At 41.5% G+C, this 27,282-nt stretch overlaps 1 protein-coding gene across 2 annotated transcripts; it reads right to left on the bottom strand.

The window, feature by feature from the left end:
- Positions 1-2,876: 2,876 nt before the first annotated feature.
- STAM2 (signal transducing adaptor molecule 2) lies at positions 2,877-26,964 on the bottom strand. 2 transcript variants are annotated; one of them, XM_035131631.3, is made up of 14 exons: positions 26,804-26,964; positions 21,075-21,159; positions 19,267-19,342; positions 18,957-19,052; positions 17,177-17,323; positions 15,198-15,267; positions 13,226-13,412; positions 10,804-10,898; positions 9,952-10,034; positions 9,722-9,809; positions 9,463-9,517; positions 8,277-8,430; positions 6,309-6,463; positions 2,877-6,196 (listed from the first exon to the last, which is right to left on the bottom strand). In XM_035131631.3, exons 1-14 carry the CDS (start codon positions 26,841-26,843, stop codon positions 5,980-5,982), a joined length of 1,548 nt encoding a protein of 515 aa, XP_034987522.1. In that variant the 5' UTR covers positions 26,844-26,964; the 3' UTR covers positions 2,877-5,979. The 2 variants fall into 2 exon arrangements, with proteins under 2 accessions (XP_034987522.1, XP_034987528.1); XM_035131637.3 differs by having other exon boundaries at positions 13,226-13,346.
- Positions 26,965-27,282: the final 318 nt, after the last annotated feature.

Below are 27,282 nucleotides of genomic sequence, written 5' to 3'. Positions count from 1 at the left end.
TGTGTGGAAGTGGATTGATCCTCAGCTATAATGGACTGTGCCGTCCTCTGCAGCATTCTTAATTTTTGGAACACAGAAATCCAGACAGTTGCAGCAGAGTTTTAACCCTATTGCAATTTTGCATATTTCATGTTGTCAATGCAATATAGCTGAAACTTAGTTTTGCCTCACAAGGATATTTTATTTTCCTACCTTTGATGGGCACAATGCTGATAAAATCCAGGCAGCAATGCCTGGAAGTCCAGCATTACACAGAAATATGTCAAAACCTTTTTAAAAAGTGCTACCCTGTGGAGAAGAAAAGTGCAAGTTGGACTTTTATTATAAAATATTTTTGTTCTGTTGTGAAAGCAGAGCTTTGCCACTAATGTTCACATAAAGGAGCTGAACGATTGTGAACAGCTGGAATATTGCAATTTGTAATGGATGTTTCCCCTCCATTAGGAAGCAATATAGGCCTTGCCATTATCCACAGCTAGATATAAGATTTTACAGTATATAGTTTAAAGCTATAAGAACAGAAACAAAAAGGCATATTTTTCCCTTTTAAAAAATAATAATGGAATTATTATTTTCTCTCAGGAGATAGAAAGCCTCTTTGAAGGAAAAGGCACTTACTGTACATTCTGTAAAGATCCACCAGCTTTTGTTAACTTGCTATGCTGAGCACTATTTAGGAATTATGGTACATGCAGTAATTGTCCTTTAAATGCTAATTCCCTCTGTTGGTGTCAAACCAACCTGATACTATCATGAAGTTTTATTCTCCTCTCTGCACTACATATATACATAAAATACCACACAAAAGTCTTACTCTCTGCTGGCAAGGCATCACATTACCAGGGGCTGAAGAAAAAGAATAGTGGTTAACTCGGCAGAGTTCTGAAAGCAAAACCCATTGGCCAACCCCAGAAAAAAAGGGGCATCTTGAATTTAAGGCAGCTCACCGCACATGAACCCACCAAAAAGATTAGAGGGATTCACTCAATGCAAAAAAGTAATTGACAGTATAGGCTCCTGTGAGTTAAGAGTCAGAGTGACTCACAGGAACATTTTGCTCCCAAGCCTTATAAGGATGGCAAGTTACATAATCCTTTATTTCCTACTCTTAACTGGGTCATAAGGTGTCCTTAGCTTGTATTATGTTCTGTGAGTAATCTTTTGCCTTAATGGTTATGAACAATACACTGAACTTCTTCTCTCTCCATTCTTCCATTTCCCCCCTCCTCCCCCGTTTTTTTGAAAGTGCAGATCAGCTGTCTGAGACCTTAGCCAGCGGCAAATTATCTTCATTAATACTATTTGGCACTTGGTAGTTACATGCACAAATCTGGTGCGATTACGTTTATCAGAGTGGCACAAGGTCAAAGCGTTTAGGAAAGTCACAAGAAAGCAGGAATACTTTTCATAAATACTTACGACTCTAACTGGGCTATGTGCGAGTGTGCATGCACGAGAGACAGACAGACAACACTAGTGATAGCACCATTACCTGTGTAGGGGAGAGGAGCAGAGGTCACAGCAGGGAAAATGGAACCGCCCTCTTAATAAGGGGGCTTCACTGTTGCCAATAATCTGATCGCGTCTCCATTCGCTGGATCAAGATAGATCTTGTGCATTCATTAGAAGTTTGTTTGTGTGCATGGCTTCTCACTGAAGTACAGATATATGTGCAAAGGTCTACTACTACATGGTTAACTGGATCAGACATGCGAATTTTCAAATTCTTCTGCACAAGGAAGGGATCTAGACAACCATTTGGGTAAACAGAAGGCGCTTCTGCTCGCAACAAAGACTCTCCCCGATTACTGCCAACCTTCTGCTCTAGATACAGCCCCACATGCCACATCTCATGCCCAGTGTTTCATCTACTCTCAGAAGCTGGAGAGCCCCCAATGTGGGGGCAAAACTCCATTCACGCTTCTCTGAACCCTACCTACGCATGCTGTTCAACCACAAATGGATGCTGTATGTAAAATTCAGCATACTGATGTTTTCTGTTTTAAATCAGAACCGATTTCCTACTCCTTGTGGCTGCAGCAAGGCTCCCCAGTGAGTGAACAACATGAAACTGAGTCAGAAGGCAAGGCTAGATTCAGTACTAGACATCCTTTGACAGCTGCCAGGGTTCCAATGTCCTGGCAGGGTCCACTGCTGATGCCTGCTGTGAGCACCCCTAAAAAAACAACCACCCTAACACCCAGACTAGTTATTCAAACCAGCCACCATTTATATTTCTCAGGGGACGCGGGTGGCGCTGTGGGTTAAACCACTGAGCCTAGTGCTTGCTGATCAGGTCGGCGTTTCGAATCCCCACGACGGGGTGAGCTCCCGTTGCTTGGTCCCTGCTCCTGCCAACCTAGCAGTTCAAGAGCATGTCAAAGTGCAAGTAGATAAATAGGTACCGCTACAGCGGGAAGGTAAACGGTGTTTCCGTGTGCTGCTCTGGTTCGCCAGAAGCGGCTTTGTCATGCTGGCCACATGACCTGGAAGCTGTACACCGGCTCCCTTGGCCAATAGCGCGAGATGAGCGCCACAACCCCAGTCGGTCACGACTGGACCTAATGGTCAGAGGTCCCTTTACCTTATATTTCCCAGACAATGATCCAAACATGGCATTCTTCTAGTCTAGGGCAATATTCCAAAATTAAAATAATGACTAAAACAAACCAACAGGCACCATGTGGTCACACCGATGTCATCAGGTAAGCTAACCAGGGCAAAGCCTCACCAGAGTACAGATTGCCTAAGGCCATTCAAACCTGCAGCCAGATTGGATAAGGGCCATATATAAAAGGGTTTCTAACCCAACAGCTCACCTGGCTCAAGTTAAATGGAAACAGCAAAGAATAAAAATAAGACAATCTACTAATATGTTTGTTAAACAAGTTTTATTTGCCCAAGTCAGCCCAAACATGTTGTAGTCAAGAATCTGGATGGATATTTAATATGATCAGATCTCCAATTGTTAATACTGACAGTTGCTTGAACATAGTATCGTGTAAAAACACCCAGAAAGTATTTTGTGGTACGGGAAGAAAACATAAGTCTGAACATGGACAAGCAACCAGAACGGGAACTTCTTGAACAGTACATATTTGGAAGGCATTCCACCAATTCCAGTGCTCCGTTTTATCCCTTTTCCTTTCACCAGTTAGCTCAAGAGCAAAATAATTTAATCTCCTGCTATGGAAGGATTAAGATTATTCCAAGGGAAAGACAGTCAAGCCTTGTACAAACTAAGTTTATAGCAACGAAAACTTGGTTATGCTTAACATTGTGAAACACTGCAAAACGCTTATCTTGAGAAATGATGCATAGATAATAAGGGAAAGGTCTTCAGTTATAGCATGACATAGCCATCCCTTAACTGGCAATCTTTCAGCAGGTTATGCTAGATGTTTGCAGGGCATAGAAAGTGTACAAAGCAAAAGATTTAGAAGATTAGCCATTTAAATATTTATTGGAGTGGGAGAGAAACACTGGAATGCATATAGATGCCGAGGTCTTGGGAACTTATTGTTAATTTTATGTGTTAACCTTTTTTAAAAAAGAGGAAGAAGACGAAGCAGCTTGACACAGGTGGCAATATGGATTGGACAAATGCCCTTGGGCAACATTCAGATAGGGAAAAATATTTTTATACAATTTAAGGTAAGAAAATGACCAAGAAGAAACTGTACCTTATTTAAACACCCATGAAACAAAGCACAATACCACCCTTATTACAAACTGTCAGAATTTCTACTTAAATAGTTAACATGTGAAAAGCAAATGATTTGCTTTTAATATAAAAATAGGTGTATGCCTGCAGTACATTCTGAAGTCCATTCAAATCAATAGCTAAGCACTCATTGATGTCAATGGAGTCTGGGCCCTGTGGAAATCTGTAGTCAGTTCCTTTGGCAGCATAATTATGATCACACCTCAGCAATAAATAATGTTTTAGTCTAGAAAAGAGAAGAGGGAAAGATGATCCCATTGTCACCAGTACACTAAATACACAATTTCAACATCAGAATTTATACATATATACAACCTGCATAAATGTTTTGTAAGATTACAGCAACTAGCAATAATGCAAAATGCAGCTATGTATAAAATTTCACTGATTTTTTTTAGAGAATGAGTATATATAATGTTGTGTATAAAATATCAGACAAGTGGATATATATACACACACATACTATTTATATATTATATATAAAGAACAAAATACCATGAAAAAGGTTGCTTCAGCTTAACATCACAGTCAAATTTTGGGCACCACTTAATGTAGTATCAAAGATTGTGAATCAAAAAAAATTGATTATGTAATTTATTAATATGAAGGAGTTACATACTCATCAAAAAGTCTTCACTTCATTTATCAAATGTTTGGGCTGAGAGAGGTGGCGGTGGGAAAACTGGGCCTGCTCTTAATAAGGATTCTAAAAGAACACCTTCTGAAACTAATTCAGTTTTGAAAACAGAAATGGCTAATTTGAGCCCCATTTTCCATTCTACACCATTTCTAGACAAAAAGGAAACCACCATGGCTAGATGATCAACTAAGCAAGTGTTCCAGAAGAAAAACACACATACACACAAACATATTGGTCCAAAATGGAACTGCAGCTGATCACTAACATGCTTCTGAACAGCCTATTTAGCACCAGTATAGGAAGTGAAAGGGCCACTTGACAACAGGCAGGTTTGAGTTAGACAAACACAGACCTCACTATGAAGTAACAGGTATTTGTACAACAGACGATGCGTATTTCAGAAGGGCTCTGAAACCAAAGTATAAATGCCTTTCGCTTTTCGTGTGTGCCATCATTACCTTTTCCTCAGGCTAAATCATTAGTTCATTTCACTACCCACCCTGCTTGCAGAGTATGGTTCATCCATATGTAACCTATAAACAATATATTAAAGATGATTATGTTAAATAGCTGGATAAGTAAATGGTCAACAAGGAATTAATAAACCTACAGAAAACACAGAATCTTTCCTTTCATTTTCTGTCAGGGCAGGAGTCTTTCTGATCCCTGAACACGGCAGTTATATTTTTACATGATATTTATTTTATATGCTTAACTCTTAAAAATGTGTATTTGCTAGTTGAGGCCAAGAAGATGACATCTGCTCCTAGATCGCTGCTGTGAATAAATTGTGGCATAAATGTTGTCTTCCCAATATGAAAGATTTCTCTTTCATGCAAATAAGTATTCAGCAAAACCACTGAATGAAAGCAGAGAGAGAAGACAGAGCAAAAGGTCTCGTTCCATCAGAGTAACTTGTGCTTGGAAATTAATTTACATACTAAAAATGCAATCTTGAGACTCTTCTCTTCTTAGACAGGGAATAAGAACTACTCCTCAGCAATAAGTAGCACTAGTTTTCTGAGAAATGCAAATAAGAAATCCAATCTGGCAGAAACCATAAAAGTCCATTAACTGCTGTCATTCAAAATTTTCTTCTCCCAAATTCACAACTGCTTTATTGTACAATCATAAAATGCAATCTGTTAAGATGATCTAGCAGGGGTGCAAACTGAAAAGCAAATTAGCTAAACTAATTGGGTTTCAAGATACCACTTCAGACTTAAAAGGTTCCATAAAAACAATGTCATTAATAAACTCTGGAAAGAATGAACATGAAGAGCTGCACATATAAACTTGCTTTCAAGCTTTTTCTTATGAAACGTAGCACAAGGAAAAGTTACTCTAGTGAGGCTTCATTATAAATAGGGAGTAGAGCCGATAGACCACTATGCAAGGCAGGGTGTTGAAGGCCTTTTAACACATTAGCAGCTTCTTATTTAAACAGCTTTGCAAGAAAAAAGAGTGTGTTAAACTTGAATTAACTTTTTAAACTTTGAAATTGCTTGGCTGTCTTTTCCCTTGAGCAGAAGCATCCTTTTAAATCAATGGAGGAACAATTTAAATGACAAGGGTCAGCAACATCCAAAACTGTTTCCAGGAACAGACTGCATTTTCACAGGAGAGGCTGTTGATGGTAATTTGTTCGCTGCTGTGTAAGGGAATGAGCTGGAACTGCTGGATAGCATGTTCCTTGAGGCAAACTGGATGCATTGTTCTGGTATGTGAACATATCCATAGGCATACCCATTTGTTGGGCATAAGGGACTGTATTAGCAGGTGGAAGGCAAGAATTCTGGTTCATGTAAGCAGCACTGGATTCTAGACCGGTGCTGAAATACAAAAAGAAAAAAGACATTGTGTCAACATGCAAAACAAATGGCAACCCTAGAAAGATTACACCATTTGCAAGACGTCTTCAATAAAGCCTCGTTGATGGAATACCTTAAATAAGCTGCCTGACCAGGCTGAGAAGTTACTGAAGAATTTATAGTTGGCGGCAAGGACCTCAGTGGACCAATCTGATCACTTCCTGGATTGTAGCCTTGAGGAACACCATGGACCACATAGTTTCCACTGTGAGGGTGCATGGGATAGGACTGCAATGGAAACAGAACAACATTACGAGTCTGCATTGCACAGCTAAAAAACCAAGAGGGGGTAGCACACACACAAAAGCTATGGCCAGTTTTGTATGTGGTAAAAAGCACTGCACTAAAGCTGTGGTTTTTAAAACTCGCAGGAATTGTTCCTTGAGGGAATACAAAGAAAGAAAGAGCAGGTATTTTATAGCACAGCATCAAGGTCATTATTGCACCATCATGGTTCAAGCAGCTTCCTCTAAGCTTCTATCACGATGTGGTGGTTAAACATAGGCTTAAATCCCCACTCGGTCACAAAATTTGCCAGGTAACCTTAGGCCAGGCACAGGCAAACTCCGGCCCTCCAGATGTTTGGGACTACAATTCCCATCACCCCAAGCTAACAGGACCAGTGGTCAGGAATGATGGGAATTGTAGTCCCAAACATCTGGAGGGCCGGAGTTTGCCTATGCCTACCTTAGGCAATAATTTTTCCCAAATTAATCTGCCTCACAAGGTTACTATGAGGATAGAGTAGGCGGGAAGAAAACCATGGTTGCTGTTCCAAGCTCCTTGGAAGAAGAGTAGGAAAAAGTCTAATGAATAAAATATTCAGGTCTTGTTCCATCAAAAGCCATATTCTACTAGTACCTTAAGGTGATAACCATCTAAACCACACTCAGATTGAACCCACTGAAATAAATTGGCTTGTCCAATGATTTCACTGGGGCTGCTCTTAGTATGACTGTTGGCCCCTTAACTATAGCTATCATTCGTTTTTAATCCTCATCAGGAAGCAGCATTATTTTCAAGTGACAGGAATATTAGAATTTGAGATGTCTAATACTCATAATTTCCTTTACACCCCCAATATAATCAATCTGCTATCATTTTAAAGAGTTCACTGCAATACATAATAGCTAAATGCATCATCTTTGATGTGGCAGTTACCATAGTAACTATTCTTTCCACACTGATTATGTAAAATCCACCTAATATATGCAGCCACTCCCCCCCCCTTTGCACTTAATTATTGCCTGCACATTTTCCTCTCCCCATTCCCTTAGTTTATTAAAGCAAACATGAATGTTTGGAGTGAATTTTCAAGTTATTTAATTCAGCACACAGAGAACTTGTAGGCCAAAGGAACAAGCAAGAGAAATCAATACTTTACTGGAAAAACACTCCTTTGTCCTTCCAAGATACGCTTCATTGTCAAAAATCTCAACACTACAACTCAAAACATGTGCACCAACAGATCTCTTTTATTTTATTTATTATTTGGTGTCAACTTAAAAACATTGCAATGCTGGTGTATCACCCAAAATTTTGTACTGCAGTATGCCTAATTCCTAAGTCCGTATATCAGCTAACCCCCAAGCCTTTTGACTAGACTGCTCACCAATGTAAAGCTTGAACAAGTAAATCTATCCACCTGATTTGCAAAGCTACAATGAAAACATGTTTAACTTGGAAAACTTACTGGCTTGGATCGCAACACCCCCAGCCACCCAACTGTAGCTCCACCAGGAAGGAGGTGGTGTATTCAGGGGGAAACACAGAACATCAAGTTTCCCCCCACCCACTCCCCTCTTTAGACCCAAGCCTAAAAGAAATTTACAATTAAAGCATTCTCCGACATCTGTTAACTATATGGTATGGGTTAAAAAAGAAATACCGTAGCTGTGGGAGAAATAGTAGTTATCAATGCTGTTTGGCTTAAGTGTATGTTGACATGTAACGCACCAGGATTCGGAAATCTTAAAATCTCATCCCATCCTCACATTGCAAACAACTGTTCTTAATAAGAATCCTTGCTAGGGACACTGACCTGCATTGGAACACCAGCGGACGTGGGTGGATAGGGTGCAGATGAATGCATCTTCGAGTATGTAGAATACATAGGTGCTTCATTCACCAGTTTGTTGTAGAGCTCCAAAGCTTCCAAGGCTTTAACATTTAGTTCAGACAATTCTGAGTGCTTCCTAGTTCAAAAAGAGTGCTAAGTCAAGTGTTTGCAGTTATGCACTTGCCCGTGTGCTAGACATTAATGTGCAGCCTGGCATAAATTAAATACCTCTGAGGTTAAGAAGTGACTTGGAAAGAAGGTGTTTGCTTCTCAATACCAAGTCTAAGGAGGAGTCTCTACATCATGCTTCCCTGCAACACATCCAACCCTTTGCTCAGTTCCCATAGTTATCATACAGCCTTCTTTAACCAAATGCCTTCAGATGTTGTAGACCACAACTCATACCATTGCCAGCCATTGCCCATGATGGCTTGAGTATGATAGCACCTTTAGTCCAAAGTATCAAGAGGTTCCCATGTTGGCAAAGGCTGCTCTACAGGATACATGAGCTTCCTAAAGATAGCTAGCAGTTTTACACAAGCAATTCCCAGAACCGTTTAAGTAAGAACTTAGCTATACACCCCCACAATACTTCTCCATCAAGAGGGGACAATATAGTTTCAGGCTATGACAGGAGACATGACTGTTAAATCTGCAGGGTTTCTGAATTTCAACAGCTAAGTTTATAAGTTACCCAAACAACATTAGGGGGTGAGGGGTGGGAGAGAGAAGCTGAAAATAATTGGGATTTATCTCTGTTTCCAAGAGAGCAAAATCCACTTGGTTTGTTCTACTGATAGCGGTACCCTCATAATTAATATCCCTCCCCCATTATGCCTTCATTCAACACTCAACCAAATTGCAGGAAGTGGTCACCTGCTGGGAACGCAGAAACAAATTAAGATGACTAGACCTACACCATCTTACAGGTGGGTTCTAGTGAACCCAGAAAGAGTCCCACATTCCAAACCTATTTGCAGCCTGAATTGTCCTCTTCTTTGCTTGTGCATGGCCTAAGCACAACAAAGCTAATGTCTTGTTTCAAGCTTCTAAACAAGCCTGGATAAGTTGAAAGAGGTCTAGAGAAAACATGACAGTCCTAAGTCTTCTATGTGCTGCTTAAGCATACATTCCCATTTTACTCACACGTATTGCTCGGTTGTCTTACCTATCAATTTCTTCTAGTTTTTCATCTATCATGGGACCCATCTGTTGGCAGATATCTGAGAATATACAAATATTGATATTTGTTCAGTTAAATGTTCATAGCTGAGGAGACTGCAAGCAATATAAATGGGGCTGATATGCATAGTGATAGAGGAGTCTCACCTCCCACCATTCTCCCAGACTGCCACTTAGCTTATTGAACAAAGGACAATGGATTATGGAATAGGACTGCTAGCACATTTATCGGCAATGAAAAATACCTTCTAAATCCAGGAGATCAGGAGAATCAGGTTTAGGGTCCGATGGATCTATGCTCTGGAGTAACTGTAATGCCCTATCCATCTTACTCTGAAAGATGAAGAAAAACATCACTAGAAAGGCAGGCACGACCCTTAGGAGTGAAAGTTCCCAAACTCAGTCAAAATTCAATAGCTTCTTCAGGGAAGTAGTATCTAATGAGACGTTGTACTAGTTGAAAGCAACCACATACCTCATCTATGTAAACGGGCTCAGGCTCAGCTTTTGTAACTTCCTCTGTTGTGTCTTCAGCAGAACTTTTCTCCACAGTAGCAGCTAAAAGAACAGGATAGCATGAATTTCTCAATCTAAAATGTTTTCCAAGTAGTTTGTTTGTTTGTGTTTCTGAATCACTTCCCATAAAGCACCCTGAAGCAAATTAAAACCAAAAACACCCAACAATAAAAATGCCTATAAAAACAAATCCAAGTCCAATTCAGCTACAGGCTGGGATAGAAATCTCTGCTTAAGTTTTCCTACATGCAGTAACTCTTCACACACGGGAAAGTAAGTTTTAAATTCTGCTCTTGTGGCATACTACACCTCTTTTAAAACACAAATGCACGGTCTGCCCTGAGCTCAAAACCCAGATGGCAAATTAAAAGTCATTTCATATCATGACTTTTAGCAGTTTGACTTGTGATAGTTCAATGTTTTCGTTTGGCAACACCAAACTTTTTGATTAGGTTGCAACAAAGCATTAAGAACCATCTATTCTCACATTTTCATCCCGCCTCCATCTGTGGCTTCACAGCAAGTGAAATAGTCTTGTCTTGGAATAAGAATGCCACTGACAAGACATATGGGAAGTTACTGCTCATAAAAATGCAATATCTTCTGTTATATTGCATAGGGTAAAAACGATTTAGCAATCAGAGCACAATTAGGCATTGTGAGTCAAGAGGATTAGAGCCAATTCCCAGGGTACTTAGTGACATTGGACAAGTCATTAAATTCCATAGTATGTTCCCACATAAAATTGGAATAATACTTTATGTGTGACTTTTAAAGTGCTTTCAATACCACTTTTTTTTATTCGGCTTACCTGACTCAGGCTCATCATTTAAGTTAGAGGTCACAAAATTAGATGGAAACAATCCTACTCCTCTGTGATTTTCTCCTTTCCACCAATTGGCATCACTGAGCAATAAAGATTTACATTTTATTACACAAAACAGTCAACTGCAATATACTGTCCCTCACCCCTTTCCCTTCAAATCCCTAGGATAGGCTCCTAATTTACAAGTGAACACTTTCTATAACTTGCCTTCTGCCATTCATAGCTCCATTAAAAAAAAGCCACAGAAACAAACCACAACCGCTTGCTCTGCGAGACAAGCAAAGCACTGTAGGGACAGATTTGCAAATGCCCAGCATCTGCTACAAGGTACCAAACTGACACAAGAAAACACTTGAAAAGAACCCTCCTAAAAAAAAACAACCCGTAGAAGCAAAAGCCTAAATATTTGTTCTCTGTGTGCATTTGACACCGTCTCACTGTTTTCTCTAATGCTTAAATCTCACAAGTGTTCTCCAAAACCTCAGAGGTTGAAACAAATGAAACAATGAATGAAATAAACAAATTCAGTTGAGTCATTTAATATACAATCCTTATATTGCATTCAGGTTTATGGATTAGCATGTAAGTATCGCTGTGTTCAGGCGTTTGCCTCTGTATTTTTGTTGGAAGCTGCCCAGAGCGGCTGGGACAACCTAGCTAGATGGGAGGGGCATAATAACAACAACTACTACTACCGTACATTATTAATATTTAAAAGTCCCTAAGAATTCTGGAGCATGTTGCCCAACAATCAACCTTCTGCTCCTCTGCCCAATTAAGGGCATTAGGGCATTAAGAGCAGCAAATTGAACCCAGCCAATTTTGCCAGTATTGGCATTGCACCAGGTTTTGAAGACACACCTCATTAGACAAGCATTCCTCTGAACTTGAACTTCCTGATCTAATTGCTTTAATTGCACTTTTAAACTGCTTGTTTTGATGTATGTTTTAAATGCTTTGAAGGAGAATTTTTATTGTGTGTTTTAATTATGCATGGGTATTTCATAATTGATATTATAGCTGTAAACCGCTCAAAAGCCATTGAGGCATGTAAGCAGGACCCAAATAAATAAATAATCCACCATAAAGATTAACTGAGGTTCAGACACAGCTATAAACCAGTTAGTTGAAAGTGGCAGTGAAAACTATTTCTCGCAGCCACGCAGAAAGAAAGGGGAGGGGACATCACACAAGTCTAAGGCTCATGAAAGTCACCATGCTTTCCTCCACAAGACTTGAGTGAAGCGCTTTTAAATCAGTAAACCTCTGGAAGCACCTCGTTGTTGTTTTTTAAACAAAACAAAACACAACACACATAGTTCCTAAAGAACACTTCTGGTGGTGGAGATAAATAAATGGCTCTACAATTCAAAAGCTGGGACAGCTACCTACAGTATCAGTCCATATCACAATCCAGAAAATTTCTATTTCAAAGTTGTATTAATTTCAACAGAACTTCTATCCAAACCAATACTGCAGCCTGGCGCTTTGGGTTGGCTTAAGAGTGTGTTCCTGCAATTGAAGAACAATCCTACTGATGAAATTCGTGTGGGCAAATTTCCTCTCTTACAACAGGACCTGCCTCTCTTCTCCCCCTACCTGCGCTCTTCCCCCATCTGGGCCAGGTGATTGGGGCTCTCCAGAACACAGGCGCCAATGGATGACACCCTTTGCCTGGGAAGATGGGCAAAGTAGAGTTGTAGAGTTTAGAGATGAAAAGGTGAATATAAGCTAATCTTGCCTCAAAGGGTTCCTTGTGGCTTACACACACATGAAAATTCTGATCAAGCACAGAACCCCCTTGTATTTTGAGAAGAGACCCCCCACAAAGATTCAAGAATTTATCTAAATCAGGCATCCCCAAACTTCGGCCCTCCAGATGTTTTGGAATACAATTCCCATCATCCCCGACCACTGGTCCTGTTAGCTAGGGGTCATGGGAGTTGTAGGCCAAAACATCTGGAGGGCCGCAGTTTGGGGGTGCCTGATCTAAATGGTTTTTGGGTGTCCAAAGAAGTTTTACAATGATCACAGGGGTTCAAAGCATAATGAGCATGCAGTAGTATGGCATACACGGTGGTATCCAATGTTAAGTCATATTCAGAGTAGATCTAGTGAAATGAATGGGCATGACTAATTTAGGTTCATTGATATCAATGGATCTTTGTTGGCTACAACCCATACAGAGTAATAATAATAATAATAATAATAATAATAATAATAATAATAATAATTTATTACTTATACCCTACCCATCTGGCTGGGTCTCCCCCAGCCACTCTGGGCAGCTTCCAACAGGAGATTAAAAATACATTAAAACATCAGTCATTAAAAAACTTCCCTAAACAGTAAAAAAAAGGAGTTCAGCAGCCCTCTCTACAGATAGAGGTCTCAAAGTATAACATACCTGTCGTCCAAAACAACAATTATATCTCCACTCTTAAAGGTGAGTTCATTGTCCTCGACAGCTTCAAAGTCATATAAGGCGCGCACCTTTCTTGAAATTTTCTGATTGCTTGGGTGAACTTCTACAGGTGGGTATAAAGGTTTTGTTTCTGTTTGTTGTTTTTGCTCTTGCAAAGATAATTCAATAGCTATGGTTTGGAAAACAAAGAAATGCCTTTTATAGAGTTCCAAATAAAGATGAAATGTGTTAATGGCAGTTTTATTTTCTACCATAAGGCAACTAGTTATTTATTTATTGTTAGGGATATTAATAAAGTGCTAAACACTGCAATAGTGGAATCCAAAAAGGGGGGGAGTAATAAAGGTAAAACCCAGATAAAACAGTTTTCATAAAAACCTCAAACACTTCAACCTTAATAAACTTGAGATCCCTTCCCAACATCTAGCTCCTAGGGTCCAAGGCATGCAGAGATCCTAGCTCACAACTGTGTTGCATGGAGCATATTTTTTAATACAAGGATGTGTGAACTGGGTACTAATCCCAGCACTGGGTTAAAAGATGAAGTCTCAGAACCTCTCTTAAACCATGCTCAAGAAAACCTAGTAAAAACAAGGCAGCAGGTTATTACGAACTCCTCACATCACACAGGGATGATAAGGCATTCAAACTGTAATCTCCATCCCATCCAATGTGGATCAATGAGGGTTCTCTGTCGGGGGGCATTCTGGATGGTGGAGATAGCACTATCTAAAGGATCCTATTCTTTTTGTACCTGTGGGAAACCATGGGGGGGGTTACTGTGTTGTTTTTCTTTTGATTATGAATTTTGTGTTTTTATATTCTGATTTTATCCTGTGAACTGCCCTGAGACCTGTGAGGGCGGTATATAAATTTAATAAATAAGAATAACAACCAATGCTATAAAGGTTGTTGATGCATAGTATGGCTTTTTAAAATAATAATAATAATAATAATAATAATAATAATAATAATAATAATAATAATAATAGCACAGCTAGAAATAGTTGGTCTAAACCGGTTTCAGTTTATCATACAAATTACAAAATCTGAAGATAAAAAATCTCAGATAAAAAACTGAATTGCAAATACATTAGCGATTAACCAAGTATTAGTCAAATGTTTGGTAAGCAAAATGATTGTTGGGAAACTTGACTGACTGAGCCCGCTATTTACAATGATCTTAAAGAAGCAACAGGAAATAATCTGCACGCAGATTCTTCAACAGGGCCCATAGCAATATACAGTAAGGACTAAAAGCTTACAGCTTGCAAGTCACTTTAAACTGATGCACCCCAAAAACAGTGCATGCAAACTGAAGTTCCAGAGCTTCTAACTACAAACTGATAAGTTGATGGGAAAATATTAAAGTATTCAAAACAAAGAGGCAAAAAGATGTTCATTAAACTTGAGGCATAACCCAATATTTCTCAAGAAGGCTACTCTGGCAAGAAGGAAATGCAAGTGGGGTTAAATGTACAAAATATCATTTTGTGTAAATTAGCTGGATTACTCCAGCTCACAAAGAGCTTCTCAAGTCGTTCACCACTGCTATGAACGTGTGAGGTCTCAGACCTCAATCTGCTTACAAGCTTTAGAAACCAATGTCAGTTCTTGACAACTAGCATAACAGAATGACAACACTATCAGAAAATTGTTAGAAGTGACAAGCATCCCAAGAGCTCAATGGAGGGGAAGAATAGCTCCAAACGAATATGCATTTTCTGAAGTACAAAACTTGAGTTTTTCCTGCTCCCTCCCCCCACACCTTCAGAAAATAACGGCTTACTCCTCTCTGTGTCTTCCGTTTCCTAACCCTTTTTCACCTCATTGTTCAGTCTTCTTTAAATGGAACGTGTTGTGCATTTTAGGCATCAAAACGCATCTCCAAGCATAAGCTTAGAAACACTTTAAATGTTATATCGCTCAAGATACATGGTGACTAATACTTTACCTTTAGCTATATCTTCATCCTCTTTGTTTTTGCTTGATGATGCACCATTCTTGGCAACAGCTGAGGGACTCTGAAAAAGAAACTGGCAATATTAATATGCTACACCAAGTGGAAAAAGTTCTATATTTGCTTGTACTTTAAAAACAGCAGTGATATTAATGTAGCTGCCTTGTGGTAAGCATTTTTAAAACTTGTTTAAAACAAGAAAGGACTGGAATCTCAAGAGGTGCTAGGAACACATATTTTGGGTAGGAACATCTTCAGTGTCATCTCAATTTCCGGCATTTCAGTCACAAGGTCATGGTATATACCAGGGATCGGCAAGGTTTACCACGCCTGGGCCGGTTCACTCCAGCGGAGATCACTCCGTGGGCCGCGATTTCCGGCATCTGCACAGACACAATTTCCAGCGTCTGAGCATGCGCAGGCGCCATTTCGGGCATCGCAGAAGCGAGTCCACGCACCGCTCTGGTTTAGCGCAGCGTGTAGAGACTAGCAGAGCGGGCAGCTCGTGGGCCAGTTAAACGACCCCCGTATGGGTCTTAGGTTGCCTACCCCTGGTATATACTGTCTCTAGAGAAAATGTCAACTTAAGCCTCAAGAGAGTTACACCTAAGGCTAAGTATTATGTGAATGAGTTTGGGCTCAATTGCTCGCTCGTACCTGAAGGAGCGTCTCCACCCCCATCGTTCAGCCCGGACACTGAGGTCCAGCCCCGAGGGTCTTCTGGCAGTTCCCTCACTGTGAGAAGTGAGGTTACAGGGATCCAGGCAGAGGGCCTTCTCGGTAGTGGCGCCCACCCTGTGGAACGCCCTCCCGTCAGATGTCAAGGAAATAAGCAACTATCTTACTTTTAAAAGACATCTGAAGTCAGCCCTGTTTAGGGATGTTTTTAATGTTTAATGCTATATTGTGTTTTTAATATTCAGTTGAGAGCCGCCCAGAGTGGCTGGGGGAAAACCAGCCAGATGGGCGGGGTATAAACATTTATTTATTTATTTATTTATTATTTGCACACACCAATTTGGTCCTTGGCTCCCTATTTTGAGGCAAACCACAGTTTGTCCAGGATAGAAACAATTGAAACCCATGGTTTGCTAAGAAAGAGGGAATGTGTGGGAGCAGAAGTGGTGATAAGAGCAGGTAGCAACACATAGCATTTCTATAATGTATTTCATGAGTTCAAAGCGCTTCATCTACGTTATCTCAGTAATTCTTACAAAAACCTTGTAAGGTAGAGTCAGTATTTGGTACTAGCATCGCAATACATCCAGGTTAGACCTGTTACAAGTAATGCTGATCAACGATTCCCCCCACTCCAAGCACCTTTGCTCACTGCCTCCAGAGTGACCCAAGTCAGTAACCGAGTAAGCAGAGCAGACCTTGAAAAGTTTCCCATCCAAAAATGCATTAGACCAGAGTATTTGTTCAAAATACATTGCTTTCTAGCACCTGGTGATGTCCTCCTCCTGTTTCTTTTGCCCTGAATGGCAAATAATTTGCCACACATACTGATTTTTCATAGTGCTACCACAGCCCCCTCATCCCTTCTTTTTGTTGAGGTTTGGAATTCATTAGCAGATCGATAAGACTATATACAATAAACAGCAGTTGGTGGGGCTTGGTTTTAAAGTTCCCACTATATGCATCTGCATTCATCAAGGTCATGAGTTTAGCTATGCCACAGTTCTCCATCTTGGCAATAAGGATCATAGTATAAAATTATGTTGTTTTAATAGCATTTCTTAAATAACAGAGTATATTTAAATATTTGTAAACAAGCCAGGAAATAAAAATCTTTTAAAAGGATGAAATATATATTTGATAATAGTTTAAAGGATAAAATTCTGTCTCACTATGAAAACCAGGAATTTACTGAAAATCAAGCATGTCAAAATATTCTGCGTTTTACTTAAAATGTCCTTATCTATCTGCAAAATTATAAACATGCCGAAACAGATTTAACTTTAGCCTCTTACCTGTGATGCAGAGGTAGGAAATGTAACCCCTTCTTCCTTAAGAGATTTAATAGTTGCTGATATTAGACTAAACTGTGGGTCTTTCTGAAATTCTTCTGACCATTCAACCATTAAAGCTTTTAACTTTTCACATACTTTAGGGTGACCCTAAAAAGACACAAAGAAGCCCGGTTTTATAGCACAGTCTACAAGGCAAATTCTGATTTTTAAAGCGTTGTGGCTAGGATCCAAAGAACCACCCAAATGAGCTCTGAAGGCCTAAGGGGATTTGGGGCTTGCGCCACACCTCTTCTGAAACCGAGGGGAGTTTCAAAAAAGGAAATGGTGAAAGGGTCTGCTGCTTAAGGTGGGGAAAGGCCTCCTGAAGGAAAGAAACGCCATTAGGCGCGGGCAGGTCCTTGAACATGGCTAAACTAGCGCTTTGCATCATGGCATATGTTTAAATTGCCTTGTACGAAAATCTAGAGGTCAATGCAGAACTAATAATACATGTTCACATACGCAATAGCAGCATGTAGAACTGGGGGCTGGGGTGGGTGTGTGAGCTGTTGTTCCCCATCTTCCAAATGGGGCATGTTGCTGCTGCTTACTGAGAGGGAATGGGACACGGCAGTGGTAGGGTGGCTCAGATGCAGCAGCAGAGCCAGTCCAACACGCCCAACACTGTATTCACACTGGGCCTGCACTGTGTTGAGTTCCCTGCTGCTGCAGCAGCAACACACTGTATTCAGAAGACGGATGAGCAACACAGCCCCGCTGGCTCCTGCTGGTTATAAATACCATTACTCAGGTTTATTATGAGATTACGTGCAAATATTTTGCTCTTCCGGCTCTACTACTGTGCAGGGTTAAGATCTACCTGATTTCTCACAGTCTGTTATTCCTGCATGACAGTTGTCAATTCAGATACTGCATGTTACGTTTTCTTCATTGCAGTCCATAATGGAATACTACTGTGGGAAAGTATTTCATGGTTTTGTATAGTTTTGCCCAGGTATCCCCAAACTTCGGCCCTCCAGATGTTTTGGACTACAATCCCCATCATCCCTGACCACTGGTCCTGTTAGCTAGGGATCATGGGAGTTGTAGGCCAAAACATCTAGAGGGCCGCAGTTTGGGGATGCCTGGTTTTGCCTCTTCCACTCATCACTCTGCCCTAATTTGTCCCTTTCTGCAACCTAAGTTAAATATCAGCCGTGTATTGGACAGATGTATAGACACCATAACAATGAATTTCTCCCCTTTGGCTTTTATTAAATACTAGTGTATTTCAGCCCGTTTAATAACGGGCGCTAGAACATCCTGGGGTTCGGAGAAGCGCTTGCGCAGCGCTTCTCCGAACCCTGGGACCTGTCCTTGCTGTCGGCGGCAGGGGGACAGGAACGGAGGAGGAGAAAGCGCTGCGTTCTCCTCCTCCGTTCCTCTCCCGCAGCCGCCGACAGGAAGACATCCTGGGGTTCGGAGAAGCGCTTGCGCAGCGCTTCTCCGAACCCTGGGACCCGTCCTTGCTGTCGGCGGCAGGGGGACAGGAACGGAGGAGAAAGCGCTGCGCTCTCCTCCTCCGTTCCTCTCCCGCAGCCGCCGACAGCAAGGAGACATGTCCGGCGGGAGCGGCGGTTGGAGGAGGCAGAGGGGGGGGGAGAGTGCGCGCGCGCAGTCTCTGCTGTCCAATCCCTGTATCCCTGGGGCACATGCGCAGTGACCCAGGGACACACCGGACAACTGGACGCAGGGACAACTTGGACATTATTATATAGGATGTAGCATATTAGAACCTTACCTTGTTTACAATAACTCGTACTTCACTGGCAAAGTCGCGAGAGCAAATTTCTAAGTGAAAAATCTTTCCACAGTTTGAAACACAGGCTCCCAATAGCTAACAAGTGAAATTGAGGGCAAAAATTAGTAGATGAAAATAACCACATAAAAGACAAGATGTAAGCAGTGATGAAGGTATTGGCCACAACAAAGATTTACTACATCATCTACAGATATTAAATAAGATTCAAAAGCGATCATCTAGTATTGCCTTATGATTAAAAAGAACTGTTTTAACCCTTTTCACAAAATAAGTTATGTATTATACTTACAGTTAGTGCCTGCAGAGCAACATGGGGTACCTTGTGATTTATTCTCTTCAAAATGGCTTTGAGGCAATCTTTTGCTCTGGATAAAACAATATCATTTTTCAGACTCTTATTTAAATCACTTAATCCGCATGCTGGCAAGCTGCAGGCCTATTCCCCTCCCTCCCCAAATCTTCCTGTCACTGCCACCCAAAGTTGGGCATCTTCCCTGACCATCCCCTTCTTCTGACACCTGGAGTGACTTTTGGTTGCTCTGGGCAATGGGGAAGACATCCCATTATTTTGTGGACTTCAGGGCTTTCTCTCTTAGTTGTATTGAAAACACGAAGAGCTGATGGGATGGGGGGGGGGGGCTAGCCTTAAAAAGAGCAGAGTTGAAGGTGGAAGAGCCAGCGTCTTCCCACTTCCTTCACTCAACTCTGTTCTTCTCAAGACTGGTGGCTACCTCCCCACTCTCACAGAGCAGACCATGGAGTGGAGAAAGAGAAGGGCCATCAGGCAGGCTATACTTGCCTGCTCAAACCTCTTTCTCTGGCATTGACTGGGTGAGCCTGCAACGTGAAATATGTGGGAAACAGTGGCACACATCTCTCCAGATTGTGTGTATGCGAGAGAGAAGGGGGAGAGGATGGAGTGTGTGTTTGTTTGTGTGAATGGATGGTGGTGGTGGTGGGTGTACACTCTTGTTTGAGAAAGGGATGCACTCTGATCACACAAACACATACACCCCGACTACCTTCTCCAAGGGAATATCAACAAGATTGCCCACATTTGACTTAACTGAAAAGGAGATAGGAAATATTGGAAGGAAAAAGACACTGGAAACCAAAGTTTTGGGACACAAGCCTACCATTCATGTTGCAAAGGGAAGTTCCAACAGCCTTTTTTTTCAGACCTTCAAATTCTGCATAAAGTCAATGTGTGGATGAAAAGCTGGATCACACCTACCGGTATTAATTACCCCCTTCTTCCACACATTGTTAGGATCTGTGTTCAGACAGCCTACACACTAAAGGTTTTCTCCGCAAGACTAGGGTTATAAACTGCACACATACTGTCAATCAGGAGATGCATCTCTGCTCCCCTTTCACATCCAATACAGAATTTGAAGGTCTGAAAAGGCCTCATCTCTCCTTTGTCTTTTGGCTGCTTTTAGCACTTGCAAAATTGTAGTTTTAAGTTAGGCAGTGCTATTTGCCACTAGAAGGTGGACTGCTAAAAAAAAAATAAAGCAATATCATTAAACACAATTTGGTATATATATATTAGCTTGCTCAAACAGAATAGGTACCAAATGCTCTCAAAGCTTGAATAAAGCACAGTCACATCCAAGCACACATATTTCTTCTTCTTATAATTTAGTCTGAAAGCAAGCAAATATATCTTGCATGCATTGTTTTGTAAAATAAAAAAATAAAATAAAAGCTGCCTAAAAGAATGAGAACCAAGAGTCCAAGAGTTCTGGAAGACAATTACAAGGGAAAAAAGTTCATCCAAGCAACACTGGCATTTACTGGAAACTCTGGGTTTAAAAAGTTCTGCTACTTCACAACAGAAAGAGAATTTACTTAACAACCTGGACAGTTTCTCAAGTGACCTAGTTACATTTTCTCTTTGGATCTTAAATGGATCTAATTTTTTTTTAAATAAAAGACGAATTTTAACACAAGCACATTACTGTTTACACCAGCCTAAATTGACTGGAATGAATAGAGCTACCTATCAGATCTGGGCACAGGAAACACAGATTACTCAGCAGAAACATAAAATGACATTCAGCGAGAGCTGGCAGACAGGACGAAGTGTCTTACCCATTAGGAGTGCTTCCAACTTTGTCACATATATCCATAATAACTCCCCAGTCTTCAGCTGTGTTGTACTCATTTGTGGCTTTTTCTATAAAGAAAAATAGTGCTTTGAGAATCAACACCTTTTCCAAACACACATACTCTCTGTTTAGAACTGCCACTAGCAAAACAACTGCTTTTTATTCTGTATATGCTCCCAAAGCTATACACTTCAGAAGCAGTTTTTTCATTCCCACCATAAGGAGACACACATTTTTCAGTGCGATGGAAAAAACCTCCCCACAGAACTGCAGTTACAAGGTCATCATTTTATGTGATCTGTTTAGTCTGAAAAGGCATATCTTTCATACCTGCTTTACCCAAGTGTAAACATGTGGATTTTTGTACATTAACTCTTTAGAGGTGGGTATAAATCTAATGTATCTGTTATTCACGTTTTTTTAAACCAAACTGTAGTATGATTATGTCCAAAAAGCAGTTTGCAGCACAAGAATTTAGTTTTAAAATTCTCAGTTCTTTCATAATATAATGGAGAAGAGATTACAGCAGGATTGGCTTACAGCAAGTAATGTTGCTGCTTTTAAGACAACAACTTAAAACTTCTTAAACATATTTACAAATCAAATAACTACTTTGCATCTTAGGGAAGCGTTGGACTTAATTCTCTGCTTTGTGGAGCTGGACTAGAAGCTGGGAGACGACCCAACCCACCTCCTGCGGTTCTCAGCTTCCCTGAGAATCTGTTCTGGAGGGTTCAGGACTACAGGAGGAAGGGGGAAATTGGCAAAAAAAACACTCCCTTCACTTTAATGGACACCTCCTGCTGGCTCCAAAGCACTTGCACAACAGCGTGAACTGGATTCAACCCGTTTATTGGGCAAGAAGTAGAGACAAAACAAAGCTTGAACAAGCACCAGCACTGGCTCACGGAACTTTTGTTTAGTGCTCGGAAATCATAGGCAAATAAATGAGGCATTTCCCTTGTGAAAACTGTAATTTCTCTTGAAAGGGCAACATTTTGTTCTGCCATATCTTTGAGCAATGTATGGGACTCTCAAGATCTGATCTTATTGTATTATGAAAAACCTTTAATAAAATATCACACACACATACACAGAGTTTCGGAAAAAAGTGTATTCAAGTTTTGCCTTGATTTTTATCCACCAATTTTCAAATCCCCATGCTAAGGCAGTAAGTTCCAAGCTGTATGGCACAGGAAATCAAAGGCTCCTGTGTGCCTGAAATATCCACCCACAAAAGTAGGTTGACTGTTTCATTTTGGAATGTTTAACCCTCTGGTCATGTCCCTTCCTGATACAGTTCCTGCTGCCCTACTTCTGCATCCAAGTCATCCCCAATTAAGAGATGTAGCACAGGAAATGCCAATTGCTTTGCTGCCTCAACCATTGCTCCAGTCAGGAGGCGCATGCAGAACAGTTGATTCAAGCAGAACTATTAAGGGGTGGTACTCCTAGAAGAATAAAGAATACTTATCCATTCTAAAAGTAAATCTTTTGTGATGGTGGAGTAAACCATACCCCCTATTTATGCATTCAGAAAAAGTGAACTGTGCTATAACTATCAGAAGCTCAGATAAAAGTGAGACCTGATGCGTAGCTGTGTTGGGAAAGGCCCATACATAGTAAAATCAAACAGTACTTCCATTAACTTCAACATACTTGATTAAGCTAGATAATCACAGTAATATCAACTTTTCAGTAAAAAAAAGGGGGGGCTCGTACTAAGAACTATCATACTTTAAATAAATGTATGGGAAAGGTTCTAATTTGAGTACATGCACATTTGTTCCCATTTCCAATGCTTCCATCTTTGTGTTTGTCTCTAGCAGAAATTGTAGGAAGTACTGTACATGGTTCCTTCCCCTGACTCAGCTGCTAAGACTGTGATCATAAAGCCATATTTGCATTGATCAACTATTCAGCGGGTAAAGGAGAGATAAAAGATCAGCTATCAATGCAGCATCCCTTTCTGTGTGTGGTACCTCACTAAGCTAGGGCTATACACACAACACCTGTTTCTTTGCACTAACTGGAGTTGTAACTGCCTTTCTTAACAACAACATGCCTGCCAGATGGAGAGCCATGTTAAACTTGTGCAGTTTAACAAGATATTATGCAAATTAGCAAGGCAATGCATACTTATAGGGATCTACTTGGTTTGGAGAAAAAACAGAGGACTATAGTGACTTACGGTAATCATCTTATATTTTCTTAGATCCAAATACTAAATAAAGGTAGCCGCCAACACATAAAAGGTGTCTGTTATTGTACGACAAAACAAAAAATAATTGTGAACCAATTTCTAAAGCATATGCTCCTGACTACTTTGTAAAAAGGTAAAGGGGCCACTGACCATCAGGTCCAGTCGTGTCCGACTCTGGGGTTGCGGCGCTTGTAACAAGTTGTTGTTGTTTTTATAAAAAAAAGACTGCAGGTTTCAACAAAACACATCCAGATGATCAGCATGTTTAAAGCATTCACATTTCTACTAAGTGATCTAGCAAAATTGCTAGTTTCTGGTAATTAATTCAATTAAATATTCTGGTCTCCAATAATAGAAATGCCAATTCATTCTCCACTTAATTCAGGTATTCTATATTATCAACTCAGTGTGTATGTAACCAGCCATCATGAAAAAGAGCTGCTTAGCCTAAAGCAAAGGTTGTTGAACCACGTATATTTTTTCTGTAAGGACATAGGAACCAACAGGATCCTATCATCTGACATGAAAGGTTGATAGGTTTCCAGATTGCTCTATTATATGCATATACTGTAAAGCAATCTCCGTATAACAGAAAAGGAATGGATCGTAAGAGAATGGTTTTCCCCAACTACAGTACATTCCTATCTTTTCCACTCTCATGGTGTTTTATGAAGAGCGAGCAAATCACTTAACTTTTTTGTTTGATTTAACTGGTGTATGCTTTTAATAATGTTGACTGAAGAAGAGCTTGTGCCAGAAATCAAAGTCCATCTGCGTTCAACTCCCTACAAGGAAGCTCAACAGCTGAACCTCTAGCAGAAGATAGCACTGTCATCCATGTATTTTGGCTTCCCACATTTTCTAAGAGTATCTGAATTACCATCTACAATAGACTATTAAGATATCCAATTCCTCTGTGATTTTTAAATAACCCCTTAGATCTAAAAGAATAATTGTCAAAAACAATAAACTTCAGTACACGCATATGTGTGCAGGGAAGCTACAGAAAGGATTCAATACTATTTTCCTGCCTTATACATTTTTGTTGAAATAGTGGTTTCAGAAACACACAATTTAAAATCCCATTGCAGATACTACTAGAGAATGTGGGAAGCAATGCTTTTTTCCCTTTAGGCCCAAGTTTGAAAGACACACAGAGGTTAATGCCACTAATTTCACAACTTTTACAGCACAAGACAGCTTGTAAAAAAAGGTGCCTGTTCTCAGGTTTCAAAATATCCACCAACCAGGAATGACAAAAGCAAGCAGCTGATCACAGTTGATGTCACTGTAAATGAGGAGAAAAGTGTCTTGTCATGTCTGTTGATATATGGCCTGTTGACTAATAAACTCCAGGTGCAGTGTTCCTTCCAGATATGTTGAGCTTTAAATCATGGCATCCAAATCATTACCAAGACCACTAACAATATTTATTTAAGATCCAAAACACATTTATTTGACCGAGTGAGACAGTACAGTGAAAGTACAGGAAGGCACAAGGTTAAGATTAAATCTCTAGAAGCCTGTTTTTGAATAATGTTAACTGTACCTTCACACAGAAGGCAAATGAGTGCAAGGAGCCTGGGCTCGATACTTCCAGATGTTTTGGTACAAGCATATCTGTTCTTGCAATGTCTAGGTTGTCAAACCAAGGTCAGCCATGCAGGACTCCCTGCCTATTTCCCCAGTCCCCTACTCCCACTTATTTGAACAGCTAAGTCAATATGATATAATGGGAGAAGGAACTGCATGAGAAACTGCCACATATCTTTGTCTCCAGCACCATTATGGCCTGAATGCATATGAACGAAGTGATCCAGTAGTTTAACTGCTGGAACTACCTGCCAGCTTAAAACCCTTGTTCGTCTTAGAATTTCTTGCACCAGGCGATGGACAGTGTTAGAAACTGAGCTATGAAAGCTAGGAGCTAAATTGCACCTTAAAAGGTAAAGGGACCCCTGACCATTAGGTCCAGTCGTGACCGACTCTGGGGTTGCGCGCTCATCTCGCATTATTGGCCGAGGGAGCCGGCGTACAGCTTCCAGGTCATGTGGCCAGCATGACAAAGCCGCTTCTGGCAAACCAGAGCAGCACATGGAAATGCCGTTTACCTTCCCGCTGTAGCGGTTCCTATTTATCTACTTGCATTTTGACGTGCTTTAGAACTGCTAGGTTGGCAGGAGCTGGGACCAAGCAACGGGAGCTCACCCCGTCACAGGGATTCGAACCGCCGACCTTCTGATCAGCAAGTCCTAGGCTCAGTGGTTTAACCACAGCGCCACCTGGGTAATTGCACCTTAAACCTGGGTAATTGCACCTTAAACCTGGGTAATTGGCACAACAACGGAATGTCTAGGCGTGATTTTTTGTAACAAGACTACAAAGCTGAAAATGAATGAACTACAGCTAAAATATTACGTTTATTTTTAAGTCTAGTCCTTCTCCTGCCTACCTCACCAATATTCTTAACAGGGTCTCTTCTCCAGTTTTCAGAGAGTTGCTGGAAGTGGGGAGGCAGAAAAAGGTCCTCCTTTCCTTCCACTCTACAGTCTTAATCTGAAATCTTAGGCGCAGAACTCAGAAATGGCTGGCACTCATGAAATTCTTTGTCGCAAAAATGCGCCTAGAACAATGGGTGGGTTTTTTTTGGGGGGGGACACTTTTGCCCTTATCCCTCTAAATCAGGCATCCCCAAACTGCGGCCCTCCAAATGGTTTGGCCTACAACTCCCATGATCCCTAGCTAACAGGACCAGTGGTCAGGGAAGATGGGAATTGTAGTCCAAAACATCTGGAGGGCCGAAGTTTGGGGATGCCTGCTCTAGATAGCTCACAGACAACGAGATATTTAATAGAAGGAGCACAAGCTCTGGGGAATAAACGAACGCAATTTCTCTATGTACAGTATCTAAGAAACGGGCCAAACAACTCTCTAAGGCAGGGAGAGGAATAACCGCGCCGCAGCTTTGAGCGCCTGCGGACATCCACCACCAATCCCTATTAGATTTAAGAGGTGCCCGCTTCCACCCAGACATCGATCCCCAACACTAGACGCCCCTCTTATTTGCCTGCCCAAGATTGCAGCCTCAACGCAACAAAAACTCCCCGAAAGGTCTCTTGCGACTTCCTTTAGTGTTTGTAACCCAAAACCATTGTGAGGGCGGGGTGGTGGTGGAAAGGAACGAGGGAGCCCAGGGTCACACCCCTCGACCTTGGTCCACGCGGGGACCCCCACCCAGGAAGCGCTGCTGCAACGTCGTCCCCAGGGGCTAACAGGAACTGCCGGTTGTGTCACCGGGCCTCTTGCCCAAGAGAGCCTGCCGGGAAACAGGGACCGCCGAGTTCATTTCTCCCTCCCTCCCGGCCCCGCCCCGCCCCGGGGTCAGCTGCCTCGGCCCGGCGCCCCGGAGCCTCTTTCCCGTGGGCACGTAGGACTGCCTGCTGAAGCCCAGCGACCCCGTTTTCCCAGGCGGAGGGGGTGGGCGGCAGCTCCCACCCGCCGGGACTCACCCACATCCTGCTCGAAGGGGTTGGAGGCGAAGAGAGGCATGGTGATTATTATAATAATGGCGGCGAACGGCGAACCCTCCGGGGCGCTCGGGCCCGGCTGCTGCCCCAGGTAAGGAAGCGACTCAGTGCGCAGCTACCCCGTCTCAGCACAGCTCCGCCCCACCCTCCGCTCTCTTTCCGCTCTACTTCCTGTTCCGCCCGCTCTGTAAGGACCCCCTCGCCTCCGTCCCCGCCCTCCCCAGTTTGGGTTCGCCCACACAGTCGCCTGAGTTATCCTGGCGCGGGAAGAAAGCCGAGAGGGTCGGTCCACAGGGGCTCAGAAAGAAAATTTAGGCATGGGCTGTTTTAATCCCTTAGGTTTATCCCGGCGTCGCCGTTTCCGAAGGGAGGAGATGGAGAGGGGAAGGAACAGGCAGGCAGTTAGTTCGCCGCCCTGCGTCGGTTGGCCCTTGAACAGAGAGATCCATCACGCAGAGGGG

This window comes from Zootoca vivipara, chromosome 1 (genome assembly GCF_965207765.1).
Source record: "Zootoca vivipara chromosome 1, rZooViv2.hap1.1, whole genome shotgun sequence".
Classification (NCBI taxonomy): domain Eukaryota; kingdom Metazoa; phylum Chordata; class Lepidosauria; order Squamata; family Lacertidae; genus Zootoca; species Zootoca vivipara.
Note: the sequence above shows the minus strand (reverse complement) of the source record. Positions and strands in the feature narration are given on the sequence as shown.